This window comes from Halichoerus grypus, chromosome 4 (assembly GCF_964656455.1).
Source record: "Halichoerus grypus chromosome 4, mHalGry1.hap1.1, whole genome shotgun sequence".
NCBI lineage: Eukaryota > Metazoa > Chordata > Mammalia > Carnivora > Phocidae > Halichoerus > Halichoerus grypus.
In genome coordinates, this window is record NC_135715.1 from 155748576 (window position 1) to 155776241 (window position 27666).

Genomic DNA, 27666 nt, shown 5'->3' on the forward strand with positions numbered 1-27666 from the left:
GTATCACACAAAAATGTGGCTCTCATATCTGGACACACAGTGGGTGAAGAAGCAGGGCCTCCTCAAAGGTTAGAACAGACTCTAACAACTGGCTCATGAATGTGATTGAGACAAATGGACCCACTGAGAGAGAAATGGGTCACAACAAAGAGAAGAACTTCTAACCCTTTGGTCAGAGCAGCAAAGCAGTGAATAAGCCTCATCAAAACCAGTCTACCTTTTCAACCAGAGCAGGACTCTTTTAGGTAAGGAAGTGCCCACCCCATGTAGGAGGTCAGATATCAGAAAATGGCCCCCATAATTGTCATTTTTTGAGCCCTTTCTATTGCCAGCGATAGTGCTTCATACTTTATAGAATGCAGTAGTTAGGCCTGTTGGGTTGTAAATAACAGAATACAACCTGATTATTAATATAAATGAATTCATTTAAAAGAGAGTTCTTTATTCTGAGATTGTCCTTCTCTTTATGTGGGTGCTAAATTTTATTCCATTTTATATAATAATGGTAAGTATGGACGATAATTTGCTAGTTGTTATCAGTAAATGTTCCTTTTAATCCCATGCATTCCAATTGGATGGGGGCCAGTGGCACGGGCAGTGAAAAAATTCACCCAAGGCAGAACAAAGAGATAGAAGTTTATCAAATACACTGCAAGGGAGTAGCAGGCCAGACAGCAAAAGAGAGATTGTCTGCCACATGGTGGTGATGAGGGGCTATAGTTATAGGGCAGAGTGAGGAAGTATGGGAACGTATGGAATTCTCCCTTTTTGGTAATCTTAGGAACTGTGCCTTGTTGAAAGTAGCCTGTTGGTCAGTTAGGGGCTACGGCTATTTCAATGTGGGTCGCTTAATGTGCCTGTTTGGTAGTCACTGTGGGCCCTTCTGCCTTGCCCAAGTTTCCATTGCTCAAACCTGTTGCCTAAAAGTGACCTCTACATAAAGTTCACAATACTAAGCCATTCCCCTGCTCCAACCAACCAAATATTGTCGGAAGGGTTGTGTATGGAACTGAATTTTATTGCCACATGACACTCCAGTGGGAAAGCTACTGCTTCACACCATTCTCTAAAACGTGGGTGCTTTCATCCTTTTATCCAAGAATAGCCCTCAGGTTCACATCAAATCCTATTTATTAATGAATGTTAGGTAAGCTTGTATGATAGTGATACACTATTATTAACTAAAGTCCATACTTCATTCAGATTTCCTTAGTATTTACCTAATGTCTTTTTTCCATTGCACAATTCTATCCAGGTTACCACATTACATTTAGTCACTATGTCTCACCAAGCTCCTCTTGAGCATGGGTGTTTCTCTGTTTCTCAGACTTTTCTTGGTTTTGATGACCTTGACCTTGATCGTTTTGAGAAGTAGAGGTCAGGTATTTTGTGAGAGGCTCCTATATTGGAATTTGTCTTATGTTTTTCTCATGGTTAAACTGAGGTGGTGGGTTTGGGGAAGACCACAGAGGTAAGGTGCCATTTTTATCACATCATGTCAAGGGGATATACTACTTGAGACACATGACTTATGACTATTGATACTGACCTTGATCACCTGGCTGAGGTAGTGTTTGTCAGGTTTCTTCACTATAAAGTTACTCTTCTCCCCCACCTGCATTCTGTGATGTACTCTTTGGAGGGAAGTTATGATGAACATTCCTACATTTAAGGGTAGAGTCTTTACATAAATTATTTGGAATTCTTGTGCATGAAAGATTTGTCTCTTCTTTATTTATTAATTATTCATTTATTTATCAGTATGGACTTACACTTATTTTACATTTTGTGTTGTAATTCAATAGTACTTTATTTATTTTGTTGTTCAAATTGTTCTAGCTTTGGCCACTGGAGCCCTTTCAGTTGGCTCTGGTATCCTTTTAACATACTCCCATCTTTGGGACTTTTTTTTTAAAAAAGTACTTCCCTACTTTCAAGCACTACATGATGCTTATCTTGACTATTTCCTAGAATCAGTCATTTCTCCAAGGAGTAGGGATAATTTTTAAAATATGTTTTATATCTTAACTAAGGGCCTTAGCTTAGGACAGGTCAAAGTCAGCTAGGAAATGTTAGTAGCGTGTGTGTACCAACCATCACCACACCCAAGCTTTATGGCTGGTTGGAAAAACTCTGTACATGTACACCAGCCACAAAACTATTGGCACTCCTGCTTGGTTCCAAGATTCAGACAGCCTGTTATCTTCATTCCTCCTTAAACATTGCTATGAGTGATAGAACAGACAGGTTAATTGCAGACGAGAGAAAACAAACCTAAACATTTTAGCTCCAAATCATCAGTAGTATTGTATGAGGAAGAGACTCCGATGATACAGACATTGCTTTTCAAACCAATGCATGCGCACCCCAGGGTACACAATGTCGGTTCAGGGAATAGGCAAAATTAAAGTGGTATCTTACTGGATCATCAAATTCCTTCAATATTTAGGGGAGCAAGGAACCAGTTGTTATTAAAGCTAATAAGGGAAAATTCCTACTTTCAAATTAAAACCAAGTTTGATGATATATGAAAGTATTACTTAGAAATGAGTGAAGCAGACAAGTAATTTTGTTTGGTAGGGCTGGCTTCCAGCTACATTTCCATATTTGGAGGATCCTCTATCATGGTCATTGGGCACTACATTTAAATTTTTTTGAAATGGTTTCTTAACTGAAACTGGAGTAATAGTAAATTATCAATAATTGGTGAGTAGTTCTTTAGTCAACAGTTAAAAATGGTTTGTTTTGTTGTTTTGGTCTGGAAAGCCAATCATTCCAGAATAGAATTGCCCCCAGGGGAAATGTATAGCTCCTCTCCATTCTCCCTCATTCCAACCTCAAAAAAGAAATGCTGATCTAGATTGGTCAGGTTCAGGAACTTGTTCTCTTTTGGGGATAAGGGGAGCTGCCCAGCCTCAGTCAGGTTTGACAATCTCATTTTTGGGCTTTCCCATTTTTCTGGACTCATCAGTAGTACTATTTCCATTAAGGGACTCCTTTGCCCTGAGAAGTCGTAGAGTGGGCAATCTGAACCAGCTCCAGAGTCATATATTATATATCCAGATTCATATATCAACATATTCTCTTACTTCTCTTTATTGGCTGGGTTTCTCTTCTTGGAACTTGCCTTTCCCTCTAAGTAAGATACAGAGAGTCAAGCTATGATTGTGGGTGTAGGAAGAAACAGGTGTAGGAAGCCTCTTGACCTCTTTTAGTCTCTTTAGAACTGACTCTACTTACTGCAAAAAGATGCCCTTCATATTGTTTTAATCCAATTAAAAGAGGACTTCATTTGACATTGGAGGAAAAGCCTCATAGTAATAAGAAACAGGTCTTTATTTGGCCTTGAATTTAGGATTTAACTTGGGGGTAGAAGCAGGGAGAGGGATGTGTTGGCAATGTCATGACAAAGTTCAAGAATTTGGATTTGGGATCCGTTTTCCAATGCCAACTGAATATCAACAAGGCATGAATTATTATACTACTCCATTATTTTGTGTAGGAAGAGGTAGTATTTTATAAGATTATTATAAATTGTCGGAGAAATATATATCGTTCCAATGGTTTATGCTTTGGAAAACTGCTTGCTTTTCCTTTCTAAATGAACAATCAGCGACTAAAAATCTCTTGAGAGAACCTATAATAATGAAGACAATGAAATATGTGAAGCTGATTTCTATCAATGTGATCATTTTATCTTTTTCAGATGTTCTCATTTCAATTATTAACATTTCAATTATATTTCAATATTTACTCTGGTTGACAAATGTTATACTAGTCAACCTAGTACCTATAGAAAGAAGTGTCTATTTAGAAGGAAAAAAAGCCATTAATAGGTAAACATTTTTGATCAATAAAGTATGTAGAAAAAAACCTTTCCCCCTCCTTGATAAAGAGGTTAAATGCTTTCTAGTTAAAGGATGAAATAAAAAACACCAAGAAAGACTTCACAGGAGCATTAGTAGGATGGTGGAAATTATGCATATTTAAAACATTCACTAACTAAATGAGTTTCAGGTTTTAATATAAGAATATAATGAAGGCAGATAAATATATCATAATAGAAGTACACTGAGGTCAAACGTTACAGATGGAATAAAATGACACAAAAACCAGGAAGTCAGTGCCATGAATGCAATCTCTTGCTCTTCCCTTTCAATAATGATGTCAAAGTAGTCATTTTAAAGGATGAGTCTTTCCTTTAACTGCTCTCATGGGGTATCTGAAATTTATTTCTAGTCTAAAATACAGAATGAAGAGTCTAATGGCACATCTGTTCCATGAAACCTTGACAAGAATACTCTTAACTCATATGAATTAACACAAGGTGGTTTTCGGAGACACTGGTAAGCACAGATCATTTTCAAGTACGTAATTTAGTGATTGTCTGCCCTCATATATAGCTGCCTTTCTCCTTCCCCTATCTCTTCCTGTTAACTACTTTTCTTAGTAATATTTTATGTATTTGGTCAATTCATTTACACTATCAATCAAGTATAAAAGATAATGATATTGATTAAATCAATGGTTCCAAATTGATTTGGAAGGCAAATTCAACTAATAGACATATTTGCCTTGATCCACTGAGTATTCAAAAAATCTAGACATATCACATAAAAATTTAAGTTTCTAGGTTTCTCTTGATAAATCAGAAGATCTTTCAACACTGGACCTGAATTTTATGTGACTAGAGCTGGAGTAAAATATAAGAATGCTCCCTTTGGGTAAATCCCACCACTCTCTGTTGCTTACATTCAGCCAGGTTCATTCATGCAATACCTATTTGGCCCCTATAGGCTTGTGCATATGTGACCCCTGGATGATACTAATGTGGGTGGTAGTGGTAGTGGTGGTATGCATATGTGTTTATGCAACAAGTATTCAACCAAGATGGCTTAACAAATAGTCTCAGCCCCTTATGACTTCTGTTAATTCATTTCTTCAACATTATTTGATGGGCTATCTAATACTAAAATATTCTTTTAGGGATAAACAAAATGGATTCCTAATTGTAAATATCATGGAAAGAGAACTTCCTGTATCCACAAAGCTGCATGCTAATCCCATGAGACCTTTATTCACTTTGTTCTCTTTCCTCTTGAGTTTTTTTCTTTCCCAAATGTATCACAGAGAAGTAATAATCTATTTTTTTAAAGAAGATTTATTTTGGATTAAGTGATTTCATGATGCAACATGGTTTTAAACAAAAATAGAGATCAGTATGAAAATAAAACAAATTGTACACATTAAAATATCTTTCCCTCAAAGCATTTGGAATCATAAAAAAATACAACACAAAAGTCAGGGGTTCAGGTGAGGATAAGAATACAAACTTTCCAGAAAACCAACATCTAGTCTACATTTCAGAATCCCGGGATCCATTTAATACCACCCACAAATCATTCCTAGGATGTCAACAATCTGCATTATTTGCTTTGGAAAAAAACCAGATGAAATTTAAATATAAGGTGAAATGAGAGCTGTATGGTCTTAATGCCAATACTAAATACCTCCCATTATTATTCTCTATTAAAAGTCACATTGAATGAATATGAAGCTTAACTCAACAAAAATAGAAACATAGCTCTTGACTGTGAATACATGGTATAGTAGACACATGGGTGGAGTTGGTGAAAAGAAATGGAAAGGCTTAAAAAAATACATCACCTGTGCTCTACTGAAATCTTAGAAATAAATATGGTTTTTTTTACAGAGCCTTAATATTAAAAAGTAAGCATTATTATAAAATTAGATTAATACTTTCAGTAAGAGGCAAGAGAGATGCATGTATTTTTATTTATTTTGGAATGCCTGCATCCCTATTATAAAAACATGTAATCTTATGCACTTTCCAATATATGAACAGCTTCAAATTTTACTTACGATATCATATAAAGAAAAATAGGTTGTAATAACAGCTTTTAGAGCATAGGGTCCTAAAAGAACATTCAGTTCTGTGTGTTTCCTGGTTAATCCTTCCAAGGTATTTCTTAAACATTATCCATCCTTTTTTACAGAAGGTGTAGTAACCAGAAGTTTACTGATGGTTCCTTACCTGCATCAGTAATAGCTGATTCAGTTTGAATCACACAACATACCTATCAACACTCCTCAGGGTTGTAATATCCTAAAAGAAAATTAGATAGAAAGATATCACCTGCCCAAGGCCACTGGACGTAAACATCACGTATGTAAATTTAATTTCCCTGTTTTTCCCAGAAACCCTACAACTAGGGCCTGCCAATGCTGCTGAACTGTGCCATTGTGAAAGCCAAATAAACTGCCTAGCGGATTAAATCTAAGCAAATGTGTTTTCAGTCTTGATTAGCTTCCCGAAAAATTGGAAACACTGATTAGGTTCTCCATTTGCAATTCAGCAACCTAATTCTTAAGTTTTTGCTTTCTGGATTAATAGGGAACATTTAAATAACCACTAAAGAAACCATGAAAATGTCCCAAAAGCTATTCTAATGTCAAAGAATGTCTGCTGAGAAACAAATTAAGCATCATAAATATGTCAAGCTACAGTTTTGTTTTTTTTACTTATGTAGAAAGTTCAATAATAACAACAGTAATTCTGAAGTTAAATAAAATCCATGACATAATGTAATGCTAAATTGTCAAATTTTCCTGATTCATCTATGGTTAGCTTTAATACTTTTAAATTCTGTTGTGCAATACAGAAGATGTTACCAACCTACCGAAGTTACATGACGAGGGTATTTCCCACCAGGGAGATTATCAAGCAGTAGCCTCACTAGGCAGCATGACATTCTTTTTTTCTTTTTTTTTTTTCTCCCAAAGTCAGAAACCAAATTGAAGCCCTAAGATGATCTTTCCAACTCTCTCTCTCTCTTTTTTTTTAAAGATTTTATTAATTTATTTGACAGAGAGAGACACAGCGAGAGAGGGAATACAAGCAGGGGGAGTGGGAGAGGGAGAAGCAGGCCTCCGGCTGAGCAGGGAGCCCGATGCGGGGTTCGATCCCAAGACCCTGGGATCATGACCTGAGCCGAAGGCAGATGCTTAACGACTGAGCCACCCAGGCGCCCCGATTTTTCCAACTCTTGTTCTAACTTTCCCTTTGCTAGGGTCCTATCTTAACCATCCCTGCATTCCTTCTGGCCCAGATTGCTGTGATTAAGGGTAGCACACACATCCATTATATCCTTTGTGCCCACTCCTTGGAATGGAGCTACCACTCCTGAGTCTTGACAGTTGGTCAATAATAAGCATTACATTCCGGCAGGGGTGGGGGACACAACTGCTGGGCTTCTCTTTATGCTTTTTGCTTTTCTGCTTTTTGTTTCTATCACCCTTCTAGTGGACAACCATTGTCCTTAAGCCACAATTTAGAAAGCTTTAATGTCTCTGGCCTTCCTTTGCTTCCATGTTAGATAAACAAATCTATCTGGAAAACACAATCAAACTAGAAAGGTAACAGTTTTTGCACAATTAGAATCTGATAAAAGTGACATGCTCATTAATTTAAACTCAAGTTTTATGGAAGTAAGGTGTCTAAGATCTAGTGTGCTTTCACTCATCAACTAAAGCAGATAAGAGGGAATAGGGCCTGAGACTCAGGCCCAGTTTGGAGAGTGGGTCACATTCTTCTTTTGCATGTTTTTACTGTGCAGGGTTACAGATGTCTTTTAATAATGGTATATCATCATTTCACCTGCCTTGGGAATTTCTCCAATATAGTTAAGTTGGAAAGACTTTCAGGCTCTTTGTTGTAAGATGTTTGCCTTAGTTAGAAGTGGGCAAGTCATAAATACAATTTGGCCAGAAAGACAGACAAAAATTGAGTGAATGTGAAGAGGACAGAGAGGAAAAGAGGACCTGCAGGGGTTCCTTCATCCACATCACTGGAACCTAGCTACCAGAGCTTCTAGATCCATCCTTTTATTTTTATTAAAAAATAAAATAAGGTTTCTGATTAAAGCAGGTTTTCTTCCCCATTATCTTGCTTCCAAGTAATATCTGAGAAAACTAAACTACTATACTGTAGAAATCCACCAAATGCCATCAAATTTTGCATTGTTTTAAATTTCTCATAACAAGTAGTAAAATGCAAGTATTAAGTCTATGAGGAGTTTTTCCACGAATATACTAATTGCTTCCATGGGATTTTCAGAAGGTGACACACTTTAAGAGTGTTTGAAGAAATGAGAATTTGGGCAAATGCAGCATCTTGCAAAATTCACTGATAGTGGAATATGTTTGTAGAAACATTAGTCTCCACATTTCTTGGAATGAAACCTAGAATTGTAACCATAAAGTGCTGAAATGGGTCTTACAAGCCATCCATGAAAATCAGCCTCAACCCAGCTGGGATTGATACCTTCTACCCCACAGAAGCATGTGAGCAGCAAAAGACATATGACGACGCAGGGGAAAGCACTTTGAAACTCTAAAGCACCGCACACACACATTCTATCGTTACTGTTAATCATTTTGAATGTAGTTTCAGTACTTCTGATTGTTAATGCAGGTGAAACAGATTTTCCTTCATTGATTACAGAATGTCTACTAAATTATAAACACAACATATGCTAGAAAAATGTGACCACACTTCTTTAGCCAAATCCATTCATTTTTGTGCACAAAATAAACGTCCTGACCCCAGAAGTGGTTTGGGCTTAAGGACTGGGATTTTTCCCACTGAAAACCAAAAGTACATTGCAGTGCAGATGAAAGGAAACAGGGAAAGTACTGGATTTAATTTGGGCATTTCTCTGATAACTTGAGGATCCTTGAGCTGCTCCTTCATGGTTCGGCTCCCCATCCGCGCACTTGAAGCCCTCGTGTGTGAATGTGCCCTGGGCCTCCCCATCTGACCAGTGTTGACACACTATCACATGCCATTAGTTACCAAGAGAAAGCATTTATGTGATTTTTATTTTTAGCCACAGTATCTCCCACGTATGAAACCTTCAGTGGGTTTCCCAAATGGAATAAGCCGTTCTCTCCTCATTCCTTAATTGTAGAACATACCAAATTTTATTAAAAATAGTTTTTTTAAACCTTAGCTTCTACTCCTCTAGACTGTGAGTTTCTCAAGGGCATATTTTGAATCTTGTGGCTCATCATCAAACACAGTGGTTGGCACAGAGTGAAGGCTGATAGTTTGCCTCTGGCTTCATCTAGGAGACGTTCTGCATACATACATGATGCATCATGACTGTCTTTTATAGAAGACAGTATAGTATAAGCATCACTCATGAATTTCTTAAAGAAAACGAGACCACACAGCCAGGTCATCTAGGCTCAGAGTCCAGAAGAAAATATTTACGGATATTTCTATTTGTAGAGGATATTAAAGTCTAATTTATTCTGTGGAAATGTTATTTAATGTTTTTATAGTTACTATTGGACTTTTTTGTTTACTAATGATCACTTATCATGGTGTTCTGATATGTTAAGTACATCTTTGGTAATTCCCAATTCTGAGAACAATAGCAACAGTGGATGATTATACTATTATTTGGGAAGAAGTTAGATGCCTTAACAAGAAATACATTTGTTAGGATTAATTAAAGAGGTGCATTTTATTTCAAACCTCTTTTACCTAATAATGTGGAATGTGATAACAAAGTGTCACAAACCAAAATGAAAGCTAACATGGTCTATTTTTGAAAGAAATGTGTAACCTTTTATACCAGCTGCTTAGAGAATGCCAGCTCTGAACCATCTTATATACAATCAAAGATGTGTTTTTTTTTAAGTATGTTATACTATTTTTCCTTATAATGAAAAAAATACAAACAAGTAAAAATAGTTTGCAAAATTAAATATATACTTATATTCATGATCAATAAGTACAAACTAACATTTCCAATGAAAACTTTTTTCTCTTCCCTTTTTCTCTGGTCCAATTATAGTACACAGATAAATCTTCCTTTCTTATCTCCAGATTTCAGTAACCTTTTTTGGGGAACGTTTCCCCATGCTATAGTACCTGCCTTTAGTTCAGGAATGCAACATGAGTGGTATTTCTCTTGAGGGTCTCAACAGTAAACATAGCTTAACCAACAGGAGAGCAATTAGTTCTTATAAACCACCTGTGAAAACCATGCATGTGACCCTATAAAATACAAGATTGCCAACATCCCATAATAGGAATTCCATGGCTACTTATAATTCTCAAAGAGGTGTTTGGGCAACACCTGTCAAATCACAGGCTGGCAAACCAAATGCTAGTCCAGTGCTTTTATTATCCATGATTTAACTTCACTCTATTGAAGAACTCACTCCGATTAGTTATGGCCATAAGTCAAGAAAAAAACAATGATGTGGAGTGACCCCAAAAGCAATAAAAATGAAGAACATCCTCTGATAAAACTATGCAGAAATAACATTAGTGATATCATGCAGTTTCTGAGATACCATAGAAAAATTGTTTCTTAATATTGATAAGAAAATTATGCATCAGTGAAAATGCAGGCTTAGAAATATAGTACTGAGAGTTTCAATTTGTGATGTCTTCACCGACGAGGGAAAATGGAATTCTTATTACTAAAGAGAGCTGATCTCTTGGGTGTTGCTGATGGTTCCCTAAATGAGCTTAGTGTTTAATGATGCTGTACAAATAAAAAGCAGTGGGGGAAATACGAAATATCTGTATTAAATGCCATCCTGTAAAGTATTTGATGGATGGAAGAAGTCTAATGCATTTTAAATAAATGCACATCATACTATCACATATAGTGAGTCTTAAAAAATTATTACTTAGATGCACAGTCCTTGTAGTGGTAGACATGGCACTGTGAAGGAAGTCTGATTTAGAAGCTATTTTCTATTATACTTGTCAAGTGATGGAGTTGCTGTTAGTCGTATTGTAATGTCCCTTCAACTTTGGTACATTCAGTGCAAAATATTTCGGGGAATTTTTTTTGTACCTTTATAAAAATAAAAGGCCCTTTTGTTCCCTTGAGAGTGCTTAAAAGGATACGTACTAGCATGATGCCCGAGTAAGCATGGAACATGGAAATGGAACAGGTGACACACACAGTAGGACAGGTAGGTTCTTATATACAGCTTAAAGAACGTAAATATAATGAATCTATGACAAATAAAACAGAACTCACTGTGTATTTTTTCCTGATATGCTGTGATTAATTGCTAGTTATTTTTAAATTGTTTTCATGCATTATAAAGCATAAAATCTGTCATTAGTTATTCATTGTATAACAGTTTGTCTTCAGCCATAGTTACACACATACCACTTTGCATATACATTGTCACAGACCACCTTATTGCAGATCTTTAAAGTTACCTCGTTGACTGGCTTTCACTTTCACTTGCGTCCCATGAAAGCTGAAACCTACGGTGCACACCATGCAGGCACTCATAAGCAAGAAAATGAACATTCTGCTATAACTTAGGGCTTCAGTGAATGTACTTTCAGGAGACATATTGGTTTTTATTATATTATTTAACCTGCGCTAATTTGGAGATTGGGCCAAGTGCTGCCAGTTTGGCTGGATCCACGTTCAGTGGTAAGTTTCAAGATTCTCCTGAGTCCCTAAAAGTGACTGTGGAACTGATCGTGTACAGGTTCATCTTTGTCTTGGAACATAACACAAATGGAAAAAAGTTTGGCAGTCAACAACTGTTGATTGAAAGACTGTTGGGTTGTTCCCTGGGCATCAAGCTCACCCCAATCCTTCCAAGAGGACTCATCACCACTATCCGGTCCCCAAATGTGACAGAGTGTGTGTTCCTGGAAAATCAGAGCATTCAGCTTTACTCTAATGGAAGTGTACTCTTCAAACTTCCAATGTTCAGCCATTCTTCGAGAGGGCAGCTTTTGAAATTGCCTGTCCATACGGAGCCCGATCTCACTTTTCCAGGTCACTCAAGCCCAAAAGTGCTGGTCTCTTCCACTGCTGTCAAGAGTTTTTCATAAAGCATGGAGAATGATGGGTACGGGGGGAGATCCAGGCGGTTAAAACAAGTGTGAGCTCTGCAAACAGAAGCAGCAGTACATAGATTAGAATGCTTGGAGTGAAAGGAGATTGTTATGTGTGTGTGTGTGCTCATGCTTGTCTTTCATATTAGGATTGGCTTGTGGCCAATTTTCACACTTTTTTTGGGAGAATCTTTGAAAATATTTGAATTTCTAAAGAGAAATAGGATATTTAAAAAAATATTTTCTTTGTTTTCACAACCATTTAAAATCCACATTACATACATATTAATATTACTATTTGTTTAGTTGTCGAAGAATTGCAAAGACAAGTTTGGTTTTTTTGTATCTCTTTTGATGTTAGATTTTTTTTAAGTTTTTATTTGAATTCCAGTTAGTTAACATACAGTGTAATATCAGTTTCAGGTGTACCACTTAGTGATTCAACACTTACATAGATATGAATATCAGTTCTTGCAAAGTGATTCATTTTCAGAGTTTGCATTTGTCTGGGTGTCTCAGAAAATCTACAGTTTTACATTTTTTCATTTTGTTGGGCAGGGAAGAGCACTGAGTGTCTCTGAGGACCTGCCTCATGTGTTAGAGTCTCGGGGAAATTCCCTGGCTGGATTTTCCTGTCGAGGTCAGTAGACCATTGTTACTTCTTTCAGTCCTGTGCTATAATCTGTTTTCTCCTAACTCACAGTACAAAATAATGTCCATTTAAATCATTACATTAAGCATTCTTTTTTAGAAATGCCTCCCCTTTGCCAAGATAGGAAAAAAATATGTTTTCCTGTTATTTGCACCTGAATCACAATAAGAAATAGACAGTTTCCAAAATAGTACATCTTATCAGGAAACAAATCTGCACTTTTGACATGGAATAGGAAGCACTTTACTCTGAATGTACAACAGCTTGTTTGCGAAAGCTAAACAACTTCGACTAAAAAAAAAAAAATGCTCCTGGATTAATATGGAATTTTAGGAGCTATGATTATTGATGGGCTATTTTTACAAAGTCACATGTTTAAATTTTCATTCTTATAAATCACTCTAACACTTAGGAAGTAAATATAATTATATTCCTACATGCAGTATAGTGCAGTGGAAAGATCAGAAGTTTGGAGTTGGACAGACCTGGGTTTGAATTCTAGCTCTACCAGCAAGCTGCATGATTTGGAGTTATTAAAACTCTCTGAGACTCTGTTTTCTCACCTATAAAATGAGAATCATATCATTTGTCTCAGAAGGATACAAGGATTAAATCAAATAACAAAAGCATTTTTTTTTTAAAGCACGCTTAGTATAATGCCTGGTTCACACTCTTTGATGAAGTAATAAGAGATGTATTGTTAGCTACATTTCATTACCATTAAAAAGATTTGCTCTAGATGCCTTCATTCAATTGCCAAAAGATATCATGAGCCATGGAAATGATGAGATAACAAAGAGATAATAAAGCAGGTGTGTGGCCACACGCCTTATCAGATCAGGCATGCAAAGGGGCTCAATTATAAGAATATCAGTTTTAGGACACAGATAATACTGGCTCAGAGCTTGTGACTCTTGTTATTACAAACGCTAGGATATATTGGGGGGAAGTCATCTAATTACTCTTTGCAGCCAACACATTTTTAATATAATAAATTATTTCAGATTGCATTTGATATAATTCTTGTTAATATAATTCTTGTGATATCTTCCTTACACTGGAACCTCAACTTGGAAGCCTCAAGGAAGAAGTTAACTTTTTTAAAAATTGAACTAGCATACTAAGAGTCCCAGGAATGATTTAAAATCTATCTTTTGTATAGAATTTTTTAAAAGAAATATAGAATTATTAAATGAAGACTTTATCTCTGTTCTAGGGAAACAGGAAGGAGAGAAGTAAAATATGTTTTGAATATAATTATATTCCAGACTTTGTGTGCTAGACACATAATACTCATTATCCCATTAGACTAAAAGATGATACTCCTTTAAATAAAATTTAAAATGTTTCATTTCTTTGGTTACCAACATAGCTGAGCATCTTTCTCCAAGTCAGCTTGCTTGTAACATTTCCTACTTTGTGACCTACATGTTCATCTCCTTGGCCTGTTTATCTTTTCAAGTTTTTTTTTTTTTTTTAAAGATTTTATTTATTTATTTGAGAGAGAGAATGAGAGAGAGAGAGCACATGAGAGGGGGTAGGGTCAGAGGGAGAAACAGACTCCCTGCTGAGCAGGGAGCCCGATGCGGGACTCGATCCTGGATCTCCAGGATCATGACCTGAGCTGAAGGCAGTCGCTTAACCAACTGAGCCACCCAGGCGCCCCTATCTTTTCAAGTTTTTTAAAAAATTGTGATAAAATACACATCACATAAAATTGATAGACATTTAGCCATTTTTAAATGCACAGTTCTGTAGCAGTTAGTACACTGACAGTGTTTTGCAACCATCTCTACCACCCATCTCTGAAACTTTTAAATCTTTCCAGACTGAAACTCTGTACCCATTGAACACTAACTCCCATCCTCTCCCATCCCGGCAACCACAATTCTATTTTCTGTGAATTTGACTATAGTAGGTACCTCAGGTATGTGGAATCATATAATATTTGTCCTTTGTGACTGGCTTATTTTACCTAGCATAATGTTTTCCAGGTCCATGTTATAACATGGGTTAGAATTTCCTTTCTTTTTAAGGTTGAACAATATTCCATTGTAGGTATATACCGCATTTTGTTAATCCATTCGTCCATCGATGGACACTTGGGTTGTTTCCATCTTTTGGCTATTATAAAAAAATCTTATGTATATTGGTGTACAAATATCCATTCAAGTCCCTGTTTTCAATTCTTTTATGTATATACCCAGAAGTGGAAATGCTGGATCATGTAGCAATTCTATTGTAAATCTTTTAAGGAGCTATCATACCGTTTTCCATAGTAGCTGTATCATTCTACATTCCTATCAGCAGTGCACAAGGGTTCCAATTTGTCTACTTCCTCATCAATACTTGTTATTACTATTATTATTTTTATAATAGCCATCCTATGAGTGTGAAGTCCATTTATCATTTAAAGCTTCAGGATTTCTTATTGATTTGTATAAACTACAAAATAAAGAGATTAACTCTCTTTTAAAATTTTATTTTATTATGTTATGTTAATCACCATACATTACATCATTAGTTTTTGATGTAGTGTTCCATGATTCATTGTTTGTGTATAACACCCAGTGCTCCATTCAATACATGCCCTCTTTAATACCCATCACTAGGCTAACCCATCCCCCCATCCCCCTCCCCTCTAGAACCCTCAGGTTGTTTCTCAGAGTCCATAGTCTCTCATGGTTCGTAAGAGATTAACTCTTGCATTATCTCCTGCTAATCTCTTTCAGCCTGTTCACTTTTTAATTTAGTTATGCATTTTATTTACAGAACAATATTAATCTGATACATTGTCATTCTATCTTCAGTGTGTTGATAAGAAATGTGTTGAAAAGGCGATCACTATTGCTTACACCTAGTAGGAGGTTTTGTTGTCTATGCTTTTCTTGGTAGTGTTGGTGTATCAAAAAGTGTTATAGGTTGACTTTGGGGACAACTCTTCTTAAAAGAGTAACCCATAGTTGTAATCTTGAATAAATATGAGTGAACTCATTTTCATGAATTGAGTCATACTGGGTGGACTGGGAAATAAAAATAATTCAGGATGACCCATTCTCTAGATAAGCAATAATCCCTAATTAATGTTTTAGTTGCTTAGGACAGGACAGGACACAATTTATCTATCACACTCTTGTTAAGCCTGTTCCTTCCCTCTTGACAACAAAATACTTTCCCTTAACTGAAGGCTATTTTTAGCTAATTAAGAATTAACAAAACAGTCACATACATGGGAATGAGAATTCATTCAATGTTTCAAGTTCCCAATTAAGTTCTTGCACATACTTAGTTGTAGAATTTTAATTCATTGTGGTTTTGTGGTAGGCAGAATAGTAAGAGGACCCACCATGACCCATGCCTTTGTATAAGCCCCATCTCTTGAGTGTGAGTGGGACCTGTAACTCACTTATAACCCATGGAGTATGGCAAAGGTGAAGGCATATTTCAGATGTAACTAAAGCTAATCAGTTGATTTTAAGTTAAACAAAAGGGTGATGATCCTGAGTTGGCCTGATCTAATTAGGTAAGACCTTTAAAAAAGCATCGGGGAGGTCAGAGACTCTCACTGTTGCTGGATTTGAAGTAACCTGCCATGAATTCTATAGCTACAATTCTGCCAACATCCTAAAAGAGCTTTGAAGCAGAACTTGGCGAAGAAGGTCCTTCGCCACTTGAGCCTCCAGGTGAGAATGCAGTCCAGCTGATACCTTGATTTCAGTCTTGTGAGATGCTGAGCAAAAGACCCAGCTACGCCATGGGTGGACTCCTGATCCATAGAAACAGTGATATAATTGTGTGTTTTAAGCTACTAAGTTTGTGGTCATTTTTTATGCAACAATAGAAAATCACTATAGGTCTCAAGATAGTAGAATTAGTCCAAGAAAAGGAGGTAAGTGTGATGAATGTAATACAGTAGAATCACCCCATCAGGGACAGGTAGTGGGACACAGCTGGGAGCGAACAGCTGTCCTCTCATTCTCCCAGGCTGCTGAGCAGAGAAACAGGAACTCTGCGTGTCTCTCTGCAGTTTCTATAGCATCTTACCCAGTAAATCCTTAAGCCTGAGTACTCTTTTCTCTAAAGACTCAGATCTCAACACAAAGGGAAGGACTGGACAAACTTTTTTGATCCTCTTGAGTCTTAAGACACAATCACCATTACTCATCCATAATCTAAGATAATTACTGCCTCCTAAATTATATCGAGTTGTATAATATTTGGTTACGATAACCGAACTCTTCCTCTGAATAAACTTAACAGCTTCTCTAGCAAATGTTTCATGAGGATGGAGAAAGAATATATTGTGGAGGGGAAAACTACAGAAAGATTAAGTGGTTTTCCCAAGGTCAAAGTTGAGTCAGTGGCCAAATCAAAAATAGGATCCCAACCTAGGGGAAGCCCAACATTAAACCGAAAGCAGGAAGACTAATGCTCATTGGCTCTGTTCTTTCAGTTCTTTTTGGAAGTCTGAGTGTTAATTTCATCCTACTCCTGACTGACCTGCTAGCCCTAACATCCTACTAGATATTCTGAGGACAGGGATTAACAAAATAAAGCTTCAAATATTTTTTAAATGAATGACTCAAATAGTGTGCAGTAGCTCTGGGGAAAATAGTCCAGATTAGGTCAGTGTCAGTCCAGAAAACCCTGGGAGATACCGGGGGATTTTTAGGCTTAGCTCAAACCATTCAGTTCTATCTCCGGCTCACCAGAAAGCAGAGAAACTCTGAGGAACACGGAGTGCATCAGAATCACCCTAGAAGCTTGTTTACAATGGAGATTTTTGGCTGTACCCCCTGAGATTCTAATTCAGAAAATCTGAGCGTGGGCCTAAGGATCTGTATTTTAACAATTACTACAAATGAGTCAGATTCAGGTGGTCTCCACTATTGGAGACATCAAGTGGATGAGAAATAAGATATCTACATTGGCTATCTACACCAGCATTTTGTATGCTTGCAAAAATTTCAAAACTCCTTATAAACAAGACAGCATTGCTAATAAGGAAATTGAGGAATAGTGTGGTTAAATAAGTTGCCCAATATTTACCATCAACCTGCAGTATGAGCCAAGAACAGGGAAAAAAAAAAAAAAAAGCAAAACAAAACACAATCCTCTGAGGCTTTTCACACCCCCTCTCCCACCCCATTCCATGTCCTAAGAAAACTCTAGCAGAAAATAACAGGAGGGCCCTTGGACTGTGTTGATATTGGCAGCAAAAGCACATCCAGTTATTCAGTCTCAATAAAAGGACATTTTTCAAATCTTTCAAAGCCAGCTACACTAAGGCTATAATGAGTTTACCTCATTTTAATCTTTGCAGCCAGAACCACTCAGGGAGGGCAGGTCTGAACCCATCTTTGGGAAATCATGCTGGCATCAATATAAAGAAAATTTAAAGCCCTCCAGACATCTGGTCTGACTTAATCTCTTGGTGCTTTCTGTATTCTTCAAATGTTAACCAGGAGGCCACATGCTTACCCTCTCTTCTTTCCTATACATAGACAAATCAATTATCCAAATCCAGTGAGCCAGAAGTATCACAATTACATCTAAATCTTCACAATCAGTTAAATGATTAAGGAATCTCTCTCTCTCTCTCTACTTATTTATTAATTTATTCACCATTTTCCCAGAACTGATTTTTGGTAGCTTATAAGGACTCAAAATATAAGACAAATAAGAAATTACAATCAGGATTTTAAATTAAGAGAGAAAACAAGGGCTAGAGAGAGAGGGAGAAAGAAGGAGAAAACCATGGACCTCATTTTATCTAGTAGATGTAGTCCTAGAAATAAAATGTATTTTAATCTATCTAAAATGAATTTGAATTTTTATTTGCATTATGATTTAGAAAGTGCTTTATCAATACTCTCTTTTTTCAGTTGGCAGTGGTGCCTAATCCTTCAGATTTCAGTTTCCTTACCCCTCTTCCCACCTCTTCATCATGTAATTAATAAATCAAAAACAAATACAAGCATTCTGGAAAATTCCTAAGGACTCTTGGAAGAGATCACTTTTTAATGTCAAGATTTCTTTGGAAATGGGAGTAGTCCTGATCTAAATTACCTGTCACGTCCACATTTTGCCTGTGTGAGAGAGTGTCCACAGGCTTTTCCCTAAGGGAATCACGTGTGGTGGCAGTGCTAGTGGTCAGGGCTGCTGGAGGCAGGGGCCAGAGTCAGCTTGGAGCTGGGCTGTGGAGTAGGCAAAGGGGGGCTTCCTCTGGGCTCTCCAGGGCCTCTAATTTGGGGGTCCAATGACTCTTCAGGCAGCACCCAAGCCTGTTCACCTGTAGAACCTCTTTCACTATTTCTCCCCTTGAAGATGCCATATTTTGAAAGCTTGTCTTTCCCATACAAAGTGCTTTGACAATTAAAAATTAATTTTTAAATTTGCACATTTCATTTATTCCTTCATTCATTTATAAATACTTACTGAGCCATTGAGCTGTCCCCTGGCAGATGAGGAAGAAAAGTCTGGCCTCTGCCCATGAGGACAGTTTACACTCTGGCATCAAAATATGCAAGCAAATGGTCTCCCCTAAAGCTTGTGCAGTCTGTACTCTGTACTAGGGGATCTGACTGGGTTGAATGGGCACTGAAATCCAGCCTACCTTTGGCTCTGCTCACCAAACCCTGAGCCCTAACTCAGGGCTGCATTTCTCTATAAGACTACAAGACATCTTTGTCTAATTAATCCAAAAGATCCATGTGAGTGGCCTTGCACAAAAACAATTTTAATACACTGAGTTATAAGTCTGCTCAGCAGAGTCAGGAAAGGCTTTAAGTGGATACTATTTGTGCCAAGACTTGAAGGATCTGTAGGTGTGTAGGGTTTTTCTGGATAAATAACAAGGAGAAGGATGTTCCTAGCAGACTGCCTGGAAGTATGGGGAAACATTGCATCATCAGGAAACTTGAGAAGTAAAAGTACTTGAGTGACAGTAGTCAAGGCTGGACCATAAGCCAGTTGGGGAGGCAAGACCACATCAGGAAGTGAGGTGTGTTCATGCAAAGACCTTTTCCATTTATTCCATAGATGAAAGGTAGCTAGTGACTAGGTATGGGAGTCATATGGCAGAGGTACCATTAAACAAAGCAGGGAATATATGAAATGGGTGGGGGATACATGATGAATTCAGAGTTTGTAATCAGCATGAGAAATTCAAAGTTACCAATCACAAAGAAAGATAAAATTCAATTAAAGTAATCCAGTGATTGTTTTGTTAGCCTAGATAGATTTAGAAATACAAATAAAGGTAAAACTTCCATTAGGATTTTTAAAACATTCATAATTTCTCTAATATCCCTATTAATATCTTCTTAGACCAGCAGGACTTCCTGCTAAGACTAGTTCACAAATATTTGTGTAACCCGTGGTGGTACAGAAATCCTCACCAGGGATTCAGTAAATGTGAGTCAAGGGAAGGGAATTCTGGCCTTTACTATCCCCACTCCTCAACTGTCATATACCCTTTTGTGGCCAATGATGTTGGTTATCTGTTCATTTAAGTACCTATTACTTCCATCTCTGTTAAGATCCACATGGACAGAGATCAATTTATATCTACCACAAGGTTTTGCACATACTAATGCATGAGTATCGAAAGGCTTTTTTAGAGGAATCCTATCTACTAACTAACTAATGTCTTATTCCTATTTCAATAGGTCACCTTGGTTAAAATGTAGCTGGATCTATAAATACAGTGTGGAATGTCCCCATAGTGGGAATTCCTGCATCCAGGGATAACCAGCAGAAGAAACTCTTCAAACTATGCATTATGAGCAGGTAACTTCTTCACCTGTGGCTGGCTCTGGGAAAAGATGAAGAAGACATCCTTGTCAAATGTGGGAATTTAAACCCCATAGAAGAAAACTCAGTAAGGAACAGTTCCAGAATGAAAACTCTTGGAAGTCCAAACAAAAATATAACTATCCTGGGTGGATATAACACATTTCTTGCACACCTAAAGACGGTAAAATACCATGCCAGCTCTGAAGGCTAGGTATTAGCAACAATAGTAATAATGGCTGAATTTATTGAATGATGTGTTAGGCCTCATTTTAAGCACTCTGCCTGTGTTATCTGAGTTCATTCTCAAGACAGCTTTGTACTGTAATTACTCGTATTTCCTTCAATTGCCCCGATGAAGATACAGAGATATAAAAGTGATTTTGGTATGTCTTATCTGGAGTGGTCCACAGTCATAACCCAAGTTTAAGAATTCCCTAAGAACAGGTCGCCTGGGTGGCTCAGTTGGTTAAGCGTCTGCCTTCAGCTCAGGTCGTTGATCCCAGGGTCCTGGGATCGAGTCCTGCATCGGGCTCCCTGCTCAGTGGGAGTCTGCTTCTCCCTCTCCTCCCTGCTCATGCTCTCTCTCGCTATCTCTGTCTCTCTCTCTCAAATAAATAAAAATCTTAAAAAAAAAAAAAAAAGAATTCCCTAAGAACGATATTCATTGAGTACAAATTACGTGCCAGGACCCCACACGAGGGCAAAGCCACATTCAATTGCAACAAAGTCCTTGTTCTCACAGGCTTATATCCTAGAGGGAGAGATAGATAACGAGCAAACCAATAACTAAACATAATGATTAAATTGGGGTAAGTCTTATGAAGGAAATAAGGTGTGACAGAGTGACAGATGCACTGGGAGTCGTAGCATGGAGGGACTTTCTGAGGAGAACAAGAATTTCTTGGCATTTTTTGGTAAAAACTTTTCATAAGAATAAAAAGCAGAGTTTCATAAATGAAAAAAGTTATCATATCTTTAAAAAAATAATTTTTTAAAGCTCCAGTCCACTAGAAAAACTATCTCCCCGAGACACTCATTTCATAATTAATTCTTGCTTATTTCTTAATTTGGGTCGGCATTTCATTCATAATTAATCTCTAGACACAGCCATTTTCAGAAAGTATCCCCCCTTCGACAAAACCACTACTCCCCCCTCATTACTGCAGCTCTCCAACTGCTCAGCCCGTCATCCTACTTGGCAAGAACCCTCAGAGATTAATACAGAAACTCCATACCATGGTGGCAGAGAGACTTGCTCTGCATTTTCCAGGCTGGCATGTGAGCCTCCTGTTTGTCGGAACGTTGAAGAGCAACTGCCATATAGTGAACTACGGTCTCATAAGCCCATCAGAGACTGGGGGATAGGAAATCTACAGACATTCCAAACACAGAGCTAACTACCAACCGCAAAGCAGAGGAAGTGCAGTAATGCGTTCAGGCTCTAAGCCTTTGCGGAGACACCCGTCTGCCTCCATCATTATTTATCATCTGGGTCTCTAGTTACTTCGCTACCACAAGAGAGGAAAAAGAGCCATGGATTCAGATGTCCTGGCTTCAGAGGCAACCCTATATACTTTAATACACTTCTTGGCCCATAGTGTGAGCAGGCCTACCACAAAGCGAGACTAGGAAATCTGAGAAAATAAGACTCACATCTGCTTGCTAGAAAGGTTGAAAGGCCCTCAATCATCCACGTCTAGAAAGACTAGGATGCCCTCCTGTGTGCCAGGAGTGCCCGCCCTCATCCTGCACAGCCACTTCCAGCTCTCTGGGGTGCGGCTTCTCATGCCTGACACGAGGCAAGGCCAGACTCTTAGAAAATGCATTTTGTCAGTGAGAACGACATCTATCCATTTTGTCTCTGGTCTGTTCAATGTCAAATTTCACATGTTAAATACTGTCTCATTAATAAGAAAAAGAAATACATTGGGGTTGACCAGCATGAGACAGACCAGCTCTTCAGTTCTGCAACTTAAAGATTTTATTTATTTGACAGAGAGACACAGCGACAGAGGGAACACAAGCAGAGGGAGTGGGAGAGGGAGAAGCAGGCAGGCTTCCCGCCGAGGAGGGAGCCCAATCCCAGGGCCCTGGGATCATGACCTGAGCTGAAGGCAGATGCCTAAGGACTGCAATTTAAACCTACCAGGAAATTGCAGGAAAAATGGCTTCAGTGTATCTATTTTGATGGTAGGAGAAATGGCCTCAGTCATCTAAAACAATCTCTTCAGACTGGAGCCGATCTTGTACATCTTTTTTACACTTAAGTAACACCCCACATTTCATGAAGGATGATGACAATGTTATCAGTGAAGAAATCACTTCTGATAAAACTCTATATGGTCATGCATTGAAGTTCTTCTTTTTATGTTTTTCCTCCAAGTGTACTTTTTTTGTGGAGCACATTCTCACAGCTCTAGCAGTAGGGTGGCTTACAGAAGATTCAGGATCCAAGGTTAAAAAGCACATAGCTCTTATTCCTGAGGACTCTCATATGCATTTTCTCACGCACTTGTCACACACTTTTTGAGCACAGCATTGTTATTCCTCTTCTTCAGAGACGGATCTGGCCTCTTGCTGAGGAGCAGACAGGCGGTGTATCATAGCACTTAGATCTGCGCTCATGCCTCTCCACTAGATAAGCTGCCTAACTGTGAAGCAGAATAGCCAAATAGCTCTTTCTCCCTGTCGGATCTAAAAAGTTAGGGCTTATTATAGCTAAGATATGAAAATAGTCTGCTTGCCTGATGTGCTTCATATCATCTTTATTTATGCTTTTTTACAATCTGGGTAAAACCAGGAATCTAGAACCAACCTTAGGTCATACTGAAGAAAGGAAGAAACAACGCCTGTTGCCCAACTGTGAGTATGCAATGATACTGAAGAACACCATCATTTATAATGAGTCAGCACATGAACTTCCTGGAGCTCTTGGGGAAGTAGAAAAGTGAATCCAGCCTGACCCCCAAGATTTTCGACAACCTGTCAGTGTCACTTCTTGCTCAACCAAACCTAATACACCACCCTCTTTCCCTGGCCTTTTGCACATCAAGTGATCTTCCGGGTTCCAGAGTTAGCTGGTGGCAGAGGCAGGCCTAGAACCCAAGTCTTCTGACTCCCAACCCTGTGCTCTTTCCAATACGCTACTGCCTGATATACGGCAGCCACCATTAACTGGATGCTTACTCAGAGCCAGGGTTAGCAGTGAATGCTTTACATGTATTATTTCATTTAATCCTCAGAATTACCAACCTACAAGGTAAATAAGGAAACAGAGGCTCAGGAAGAGGAAGCAACTTCTCCAAGACCCACTGCAGGTAAGCAACAGAACTGGGATATGGCCCAGTCTCTCCAAAGCTAGGTTTCATGTCCACATCAAATCACCTTTCTCTGGTCACCAGGTTTTGTGAAAATTGCAGTGATTAAATGTGAACAACTGATATATCTGCTTACTGTTACAGTTTATTCCATCTACTTTACAAAAGCAAATCTTTAGAAAAACAGATTTCAAGAGAAAGGTGACACAGTAAATCTGCCCCTTCTTGCCTCTTTGATGCTGATTCTTGAGTTCCTCAGAATGGTGAAAACCCTTAGTCAGAGAGTGTGAATCTGCTTATGTGTTTAAGATGGGGGGGATGATTCAGGAAAAAATAAAACATTTCTTTAAATAATGAAATTACAGTCTCCCAAATCTGGAACATTAGGTATGCCAGGTAATACTTAGGTGTTTGGATGTAGTGCCTCTGCTCCCAGATTGAGATGCACCCAAAGTGAATGGGGAGGCTCAGGCCAGTCCTGAGCTTGCACCATTCATTGCAGTCTGTATCTGTATTTTCAGTGCCCCACTTTTCATGTGTTGGGACTTAGAACATAATTCTTAAGAAACAGTGTTTTGCGATCGCTAAGAAGAAAGTCTTGTTATAATAGGTTTCTCAAAGTCGCTTGTACTTAAAGAAACTCAGGATGACATCTTGGGGTACCTAATACCACTCAGGAAGATCATTTAACATCTCCAGATTGCAGTTTTATTATTAGTAAAATGAGAGGCAATCTGATGTCTTCTTTTTACCTCAAAAATGCAGTATTATTACTGCTAATTAGATGAAGGAGCTCTAAAACCAACTCTTCTTCATTCCTCTTTTATTCATTTGCTCCCTCCTTTTTTTGTGTTTCAGTTCTAGTTATCTGCATTCATCCCCAAACACTTTCATTCACAACTACTACCTTACAGGCTCTTACATTTATCAGTAGTAGAAAACCAATTTTTGGTCACTCCAGAGAAATGCATCATCTTATTATGAATGAGAAGGCAATGCAGAGAGCATTCACATGGAATTAAGGCATATACAATCTAAGCTAAGGAGGCATAGAGTATATTAACATGATTTAATATTCTTTAGAAACCATAATGGCAGTTTCTAGTGAAGGGATTCTAAATAGTTATTAATATAAACTAAAAATGAGAGCTTCAGGGAACATCTAAATCTTTGAGCCATAATCATAAGAAGCCACTGTGTGATGACCAACATTGTTTTACTAAAGCTAACAAATGCTTTGGTTATGGCGCATTTTGTATTTTAAAAGAAGATATTTGTAAATGATATATCCTATAAGAGCTTAATAGCCAAAATATAGAGAGAACTTATACAACTCAACACCAAAACCCACAAATAACACGATTAAAAATGAGCCGAGGACCTGAATAGGTATTTTTCCAAAGAAGACATACAGATGGCCAACAGACACATGAAAAGATGCTCAACATCACCCATCACCAAGGAAATGCAAATCAAAACCACAATGAGATATCACATTACACATGTCAGGATGGCTAAAATAAAAAAGACAAGAAATAATAAGTGTTGGCAAGGATGAGGAGAAAAAGGAACCCTTGTGCACTGTTGGTGGGAATGGAAACTGGTACAGCCACTGTGGAAAACAGTATGGAGGTTCCTTAAAGAATTAAAAATAGAAATACCACATGATCCAGTGATTCCACTACTGGGTATTTACCCAAAGAAAATGAAAACACTAATTCAAAAGGATATATGCGCGTGCACGCGGACACACACACGTGCACGCTACTACACAGCCATAAAAAGGATGAGATCTTACCATTTGCAACCAACATGGATGAACCTAGAGTATATTCTGTTAAGTGAAATAAGTCAGACAGAGAAAGACAAATACCCTATGATTTCACTTATATGTGGAATCTAAAAAACAAAGTGAATAAACAAACAAAAAACAGAAAGAGACTCATAAATACAGAGAACAAACTTATGGTTGCCAGAGGGGAGGGGGAATGGAGAATGGTCAAAATGAGTGAAGGGGAGTGGGAGACACAGGCTTCCAGTATTGAAAGAATAAGTTATGGGAATAGAAGGCACAGCATAGAGAATATGGTCAATGATACTGTAATTGCAATGTATTGGGACAGATGGGAGCTACACTTGGGAGCATAGCATAACATACAGACTTGTCAAATCATTATGTTGTACACCTGAAACTAATGTAACAGCATGTGTCAATTTTACTTCAATAAAAAAGAAGAAAAAGATATGTATATATGCATTTTAAGTATGACACGAAGATTTTTTACTCCTCCAATTAGAAAGGTAATCAAAGATAAATTCATTCTAAAAGCTCTTTTCCACTCTCCAAAGCTTTTAACATGAAAACAGTAATTAATCAATACATACATAAGTTAAAGGTCTCCCCTAGAATACTGTAGTGACAGTAAAGAAATGTGGTTTTTTATTTTACCTGGGAAGAGCAGTGATTTTCCCCCATTTCTCCACACAGAATCTTCTTGGGCCATTACTCCCTCGGAGAGAAGCAAATCCTTCATAGGGAATGCTGGATGTGCCTGTGACAAACTATTAACCCAAGAAAACAGAAGGATATGGTGAAACCAAGAGACTAGCTGCTAAGAAACACATGGTATCATTCACATGCACGGCTCTTTGGGAAGAGCAACAGGTTGCTCACTGGTGGGAAAGCCTGAAGGTTAAACTCTATGGGTGCGGAATAACCTAACACAGGAATTTGGACAAAGAGCTGGGGAATACTAAGGAAGGACAGTGCATTAAAAAGGGAAAGGGGATGCAGAGGGTTTGTAGCAGATAAAGCATCCTGTACAGCTAACCAGCTCAGAAGACTAAACTGGGTATATTTCCCATTATAGATTAATAAAGTGTCAATTAACCTAAGTCTCCTTAGCATCAGTCCCCGATCAACTTGAGGTGAATAAGTCTGAGGACCAGATCCTTGATCCAAAGGCTACTTGTAAGGCTGAGCCTAAGTATACAGAAGGCTTGCTCATGTTTGATATTTCTTTGACTGCAATAAACCAGCAATTGCCACGTAACTATAAACACTGCCAGAAAATAATGAGCTAGCTTTTCCAGTGTCCTTGAGCTTCATTGTTATCTCAAGTTTGTGGAAAGTTAGATGGAAGAAAAGAAAGGATTCTTTATCAAAGACCTGGTTACTTCTTAAGGGATTGAAAGCCCTCTTTCTATTGCTAGGGATGTTGCCCTGCAGAGTGCCCTGGGATCTCTTCTTGAAGGGACCAATTGCCCTGAAGCCAGGTGTTTTTCCTGCGATTCTCGGATTGGAATTGGTATGTCCTCAAAATTCTAATGAAATACTTGGACTTGGTTGGGGATGTTCTGCATGGTGATGGAGCCACAGAACCATGCAATCAGAAGAGTCTGAAATAATGTATCTGCCATTTGCAGATAAGCATGGAGTATAATTACTGAGTACTTAGCAATTATAAAAAATATGCAATTCCAACAATAATTATATTAATGCATTAAAAAGATTAACTAGTGGCATCTTACCTGTAACAACCTTAGTCGTTGTTCATTGTTGAATCTTTCCACGGCAGCCCAGAACCACCGAATTACAATATGATTGTCATGATATCCTATCAAACCAATCAGGAAAGCCCATATTACTTTAACTTTTCTGTGTTAGGATGACATGACACCATGACATGTCAACAAAAGACCTCCAGACATAAATCATCATCTTGGATTCTTTAAAGGTTGTTTATGAATTTAAGACTAAGAAATAACACTGTAGATATGATCACATGAGTGTCAAAAGTCAAAAACAACACTAAATGAAGCGAGGGGGCCTCTGTTTCCATTTAGTGGTCAGTAAATAAAACAAGTGGAGAGAAGACCAACAAAGTTGTTATTTTAACCATATCATTTCTGAAAAAGATAACTGCTGTTACTGGAAATGCTTAACTCTTTTGGTCATTCATTTAAGAAATAATTTTCAAGTATCA

At 37.8% G+C, this 27666-nt stretch overlaps 1 protein-coding gene and 1 long non-coding RNA gene across 9 annotated transcripts in view; one reads left to right on the forward strand and one right to left on the reverse strand.

Moving 5' to 3' along the window:
- The window catches only part of LOC118538997 (uncharacterized), a 65904-nt gene that overhangs the window by 14641 nt on the left and 23597 nt on the right, over nt 1-27666 (forward strand). For 4 of the 6 annotated variants that reach the window (XR_013447303.1, XR_013447304.1, XR_013447305.1 and 1 more), the window contains exons 1-3: nt 23238-23680; nt 26169-26306; nt 26894-26988. This is a non-coding gene — a long non-coding RNA (uncharacterized LOC118538997). The other 2 variants (XR_013447306.1, XR_013447307.1) reach the window with 2 other exon arrangements.
- The window catches only part of HECW2 (HECT, C2 and WW domain containing E3 ubiquitin protein ligase 2), a 360698-nt gene continuing 338175 nt past the window's right edge, over nt 5144-27666 (reverse strand). For all 3 annotated transcript variants that reach the window (XM_036097304.2, XM_036097301.2, XM_036097307.2), the window contains 3 exons: nt 27212-27297; nt 26130-26242; nt 5144-11968 (listed from right to left, as the gene is read on the reverse strand). In XM_036097304.2, the coding sequence (XP_035953197.2) occupies nt 11857-11968; nt 26130-26242; nt 27212-27297 (311 nt within the window). In that variant the 3' untranslated portion in view covers nt 5144-11856. The remainder of the gene's footprint in view (nt 11969-26129; nt 26243-27211; nt 27298-27666) is intronic.